Raw genomic sequence first — 6,000 nt, 5'->3', positions numbered from 1 at the left:
CTTTGGATAAAAGCGTCTGCTAAATGACTAAATGTAAATGTATTTCTCATGCCATTCTTTTCGGTAAAAGAAATCGCTTTACTAAAATTTAGCTTTTACCTTTAGAGGGAATGACATCTGTTCCACCTTTATTTGACCATCTAACTCTAGCACTTTCTATACTATTTTAATCCTACTTTATCTATATTTATATTTTTTTATCTAAAATATCTAAACATTTCTTCAAAACAAGAAACATTTACTTGAGAATCAAAATGACCTAAGATATTAAGTCTTCTTTTCTGAAAAAAGTATGATTAAAACAAGAGAAAAAATATCTACCTATGGGGTAAGAACCTTTAACTTGATAATTCAAAGGAAAAACTAAATTAGTTTTCTTAGCCTACTGGCAGATATTTCTTTTGTTTTAAGCAAAGACTCACTTAAATTTCGATATTTTTACTTTAGAAAACAAGATATCATTTTGCTTCTCAAATAAATATCTAAACTTAAGAATGTTTGTACTGAAACAATACAAAAATACTGAGTAAGAGAATTATATTTTGCAGTTTATTACTGCCTGAAGTAGCGCCAAGATGGTTTCCTCTCACTGCCAAGAGAGAACTTTCTATTAGAAATCTCAAACACACAAATGCCATCTGAATATGATATGCACATCAGACCGATGGCCCATAACTCATCAGATTAGGTGTCGTTTGATGCCAATGCTGAACCTCTGTGGAAATTTCAATTTCGATGCGCCACTTGGACTTGAGACCTTCCAAGCGACATAACGTTTCCCATCATTTTGCAGCCTGAGCGGTTTTAAAAAGGCTCCTTTTCTCTCCTGATGCCTGGGTTATTATCACACACACACCCACCCACCCGCCATGTCTTGTTCATGAACAGAGGAACAGAGAACATCCTCCACGAACAAACCTCAAGATGATCAGAGAATCACACTGTTATTGACATTTCCCAGGTCTATCTAATGCAATGCCCTGATGTGGCAGTGATATCTTGCTCCGTCCTGCACCCCCAACCTTCAGAGATGCAGATGGGGAGCATCATGCACAAGGCAAACATCTGTAGAGCTTGAGCACTTGCCATCTTTTGGCCTTCTCACGTCCAACCTGCATGCACCATCCACTCCCCACCCGTAGCAGAATCCAGTTCCTCTTACGCAAACAACAACCCGAACACATGAGTTAAAAATGGCAAAATACAATCACAGATACACCTATAACCTTACCCTTAAACAAGCTTCCTCCCCAAAAACACACAGTCACACTAGCATTGTATGACTGTCCATCTAAAAACTGACATATAATAACAGCATACCTTTTTCTTTACAGGCACAGAACACAGATTCTTCAGGCTGAGCCTTTTAAATGTGTTTTTTTTTCAGATATAAAGGCAGTGAGGGATGAGACAAAGATAGGTGCAGAATTTTCCAGAAGGGCCTTGCTCTCCCTGCTGCTCTCAGAGCGATTGTCAATCTTTAACCTCAGCTGTGTGCTGCCGATTGGTTTGAGAGCCACACGGAGACGCGCGATTGGGCGGCTGGTGCTGTGTGTGCCACACAGGCTCTCCCTGCTCCCCTCTCTCTGCTCTGATACACTGCTGCAATGCAGGGAGGGCTGCTGCTGCTGCTGCCATTCACCGGGAAAATGCTCGTATTCTACCCTGAAAACTACCGGTGTGAATAAACGTGGGATGTAGATGTTCGGACAATCATGTCAGATGGTTTTATTCTCCTCCCCTTCTTGCAGTCACGGTGAAGGGCGACCATTTTGTTAAGTAGGAGCCGAATGGAGATTTGACAAATGAGCGGCTCGCAGGAATGCAGCAAGGGCCTTGTGAACACCAAGAGACAAAGAAAAGGCTGGAAAATGTAACTGGAGTTGTGGTAAATTGCAGGGCTTGGGAATACTCCTTATGTGCTGTCATTTAACTGCTCAAGACTGACTTACACTCAGCCGGCTGCCAAAATGAGCTCACGTACCCACTAAAAATAATTTCAATTGCTCAGTGATTTTGTAATAGGGTCAAGGATTCTCATTGTCCAGCCTGGATCCATTGATTCATTCACATGCATGTTAAAAGATGTGCACATTCTTGATATCATAATGAAAAAATGGAAGAAAAAAGCAGAAAAAAAATTATTAATTATATAATTAATTAATAATAAAAAATTATAATAATAATAAAAAAATAATTACATTTTCAAAAAAGCCTTTATTAAATATATGTATTTTTAACCTTGAAAAAACTTTTTTGAATATTACAACTTTTATTAAAGGTTACTTTGATTTGTCCACAACTAATAATGATGATTTTAAATTATTACCTATAATTCAAATGATTTGTTTTCTTATATCTCCCTGTTGTAATTAATCCTCTGCTCTTTTTTTAAACAACCAAACTGAACCATCCCCCTCAAATCTCAGCAGTTAAATAAATAAATCACATTTCTAGAAGTATAATCTCAAACAGATATCATGAACTCGCAAGTGCCTGATCCTGTCATTCAGACAGGTGAAGCTGATAAACAATCAGGTTTAATCACTTGTGTTAACAGACAAACTGTCAAACGCGCAGGTTATTTTACTGACGATGACTGCTATAGCAAGTTAAGAACAAGAACAACAAAAAAACGCCTCCGTTTGACATTATGGTTGTGGAAAAACACCACTAGTCCACTGCTTTGACCTTCTGATCAGACCCCTGCTGTAGTAAATACAGTATCCAATGACTTGCCATCCAAGAGAAATATTTGAAATGCTGGCTACAAATGTAACATCAAGTATGCCACATTAAGAAAAAATGCTTGCATTCACAAGACACAAAAACAGTCTTTGTGGTTGCACAGTCGAAAGCGGAAGTCTGTCTGAAATGGCTGCCAGCTCATACCACAACTAAGTTTTGATAAAATGCCTGGCCTGTCCAGAGTCTTTACAACCTGAGTCAACAGACAGAAGCCTGTAGCTATTTAACCAAGAAAGGCAAACACAAGACTAATTCACCATCTATATGCATCTGTTTATAGAAAAGAAAGTCTCTTCTATTTCTAATCCAATAACTCTTTCAGCAGAAGCTTTCTGCTGTGTGCGTTTGCAAATTAGGCCTATATCCTGAGCAAAATGGACAGTCAGCATTATGTCAGCCATTGAAAAGTGTTCCCTTAACTTGCAACCTGAGCCAAAAATGCTGCTCGATCTTTCTGCTATTCTACATGTGCGCTTTCTCTTACAGTCTGTACTGTCTGCTCCTCAGGGCCTTCCATTTTGAGAGGTCTGGCCTGTGACACACGACTGTGCTCCTCTCCGGCTTTAAAGAAACATTACTAGGAGAGAGACCAGGAGAGGCCATTTTGGTCACAGTGTTAGCACAGGCCAGCCATGCGAGCCTGGAGACTAAAACACAGTGTGAGTGTGATTTCTGAGTTGCCTCTGCCTGCCAGGATCCAGCTCTTTGGTGTTGGGACAGGTTTTTGTCCCCTGTCTCTCAGAAAATCCTGTATTTCTGCATGACACAATGCAACCATTAGCATGAACAGGTAGTGTAAAAAGCATATAAGCAATGAAAAATCTCTTACCTCTGTGGATGCATGGCTTAAAACAGTGGGTAATGTCAATGCTTATTAAAACATGGAGGACAGCCCTCCCTCTCTCTCTCTACACAGCAGTCTCTGCTCTCCAAGCCAGCCAAGCCAACATTCTGATAACAGCTATGAAAGCATTTCTGTGATTGGCCGGTTTGTACAGGCAGGATGAAAGGCAGCCGCTGATTGGCTGACGGGTTTCCTGAGTTAACGTCTTTTGTTCAGTACAGACAGGCTGTGGCAGGATTGTGAACTGAAAAAGGAGCTAGGCCCTGATGTGTACAGCTAAAAGTGAGCTAAATTACTTGCAGTCACTTACCTCTTGTTAAAGGCGTTTTACGTTAAATTAAAACAAGTAGTAAAAAGGTATCACTATACACAGTCAAGGCCTTGAGTGCTAAAATTAAACTCTCTACTGAGAGGAAAATCAAACTTAAATGATAAATATTAAGTTCATCTATGTTTTTCAGCCTTAATACATATATTTGGATACATATTATACAAATTTGCTAATCATTCACTACTTCATTACCTCTGAATTATTCACTAATTCTTACCACATCATTGATTCTACAAATTTTCTAGAATTTCATTTTAACAGCTTGAGCTGGTTATCTAGTTGTTTCTTCAAGTACATTAGTGTTAAGAGTGATTTCTACTTGAACAGTAAAGAGAGCGCCTTAAAGGGACAGTTCCCCCCAAAATGAAAATTCTATCATCATTTAATCACTTTCAAGTTGTTCCAAACCTGTATGAGTTTCGTTCTTTTGTGGAACATAAAAGACAATATTTTGGCAACGAAACAATTGCTGGTGCCCAATGATTTCCATGGAAAAAACACAAGTCAATTGGGACCAGCAACGCTTTAAGATATCAGACTCAGATTTTTCATCTTCAGATTATGAATCCGTTCTGTCAGAGGAGGATATCAAACGTGTTTGATATTTTGAGTCTGTTTTAGATCATTTGTCATGCGTCTCCTGACGATGCACGTTTCTGTGTAAATTTGTCGTGTCCTGAATGACTGAACAGTCTGGTAGTGTGTGATCCTCAGTCGTTTAGTGTATGATGTCCAGCTTTTCTACAGTCGGGTAAATGTATGATGCCTAGTGTTTTAAAAGCTGTTCAGATTTGAAAAGTCATGTAGTGTATTCAATCCTTAACTTATACTCAAAATGCCATGACCATATGTTTTCAACAGATCTGAGGGGGTGGGGCTTGGGCACAGCTTATCTAAAACCCACTCAAGTTAGACAGGTTCTGAAGCACCTTGCAGTGAGTCAGCTGCCAAAACACACCCCACGCTTGTTGTCTCCTTACAAAACCAGACTTTGTGTTTTAACCTCTAAAATGAACCAACAACACATGCACATTTAATCAAGGCAAACTCCTAGTTTTACAATGAGTATGCAAACATGACTAGATGCTCCATATTACACATTTAGATTTTTACATTTTCTTGCCCATGCAAATCTCAATACCAGGTTGCCAGGTTTTTTGTGGGTTGTTGCTATGGTGTGTTCTGGGTGGTTCGTTACTAGCCCAATTCCTTAGACAAAACTGTAAGAAAATTAGGGGGTCAGGTTCACCCCAAGATTAGCAGTAAATCAACATGGGCTGTTCAATGACTAATTCGTGAAGGGATAGTTCGTCAAGAAAAATGAAAATTCTGTCATCGTTAACTCACACGTCATTCCAAACCTCTTTCTGTCTTGAGTAGAGCAAAAAAGAAGATATTCTGATGTATGGCGCTAGCCAAATCAAAAGCCCTTGTAATTATATTATTCAAAACCATTAAATAGAATGCACAACATAATCCTTTGTCAACTAAAAACATACATTCAGAGACCTGGTAGGTCATGTTGCAGTATGTCCACTAGAGGAGACTATTCAGCTTTCTGCTCCTCATGTTGTCATCTATGCTGAAGACAGCTGTCTGAGACTCCCTGCTGCATTAATAAATCAAAACACATACTGACACAGAAACACACTCACACAGCATGCAAGATCTTAAGTCAAAGAAATATTGATGATATGGAGAGTTTTTCATAGGCACACTGATTTCATTCAGCTCCATATCTACAGTATCTTAAGATATCATGAGTCACAGGTTTAAAATGCAGTTTAGTTATAAAAACTGTATGCATAAATATACTGTATGTATTTATTATTTTTTTTATATTAACAACCTGGAAGATCTCTAGAGGTAATATCTATATATATAGCATTTCGTTTCTCTCTTTTTTTAAACACTCAATTGCCTTAAAGGGATAATTCACCCAAAAATGAAAAATCTGTTATCATTTCTTTCTTTTTTTTCCGGCAGAACACAAAAGAAGATATTTTTTTGAATTTTTGTAACCAAACTGCTTCAGTACCCCAAACTGTATGCATAAATATACTGTATGTATTTATTA

General features: G+C 38.3%; 1 protein-coding gene across 1 annotated transcript in view; it reads right to left on the bottom strand.

Moving 5' to 3' along the window:
• Positions 1 to 3,680, bottom strand: part of LOC107590182 (protein kinase C-binding protein 1-like) — a gene marked incomplete at its 3' end in the record, with an annotated part of 5,844 nt that extends 2,164 nt beyond the window's left edge. Inside the window, exon 1 of the mRNA XM_016278807.1 lies at positions 3,578 to 3,680. Within this exon, the coding sequence (XP_016134293.1) occupies positions 3,578 to 3,591 (14 nt within the window). The remainder of the gene's footprint in view (positions 1 to 3,577) is intronic.
• Between the last annotated feature and the right edge of the window lie 2,320 nt (positions 3,681 to 6,000).

The sequence above is a fragment of the Sinocyclocheilus grahami genome, unplaced genomic scaffold, assembly GCF_001515645.1.
Source record: "Sinocyclocheilus grahami isolate Dianchi unplaced genomic scaffold, SAMN03320097.WGS_v1.1 scaffold125.1, whole genome shotgun sequence".
Lineage (NCBI taxonomy): Eukaryota > Metazoa > Chordata > Actinopteri > Cypriniformes > Cyprinidae > Sinocyclocheilus > Sinocyclocheilus grahami.
This window is presented reverse-complemented; position numbering and strand designations above follow the sequence as displayed.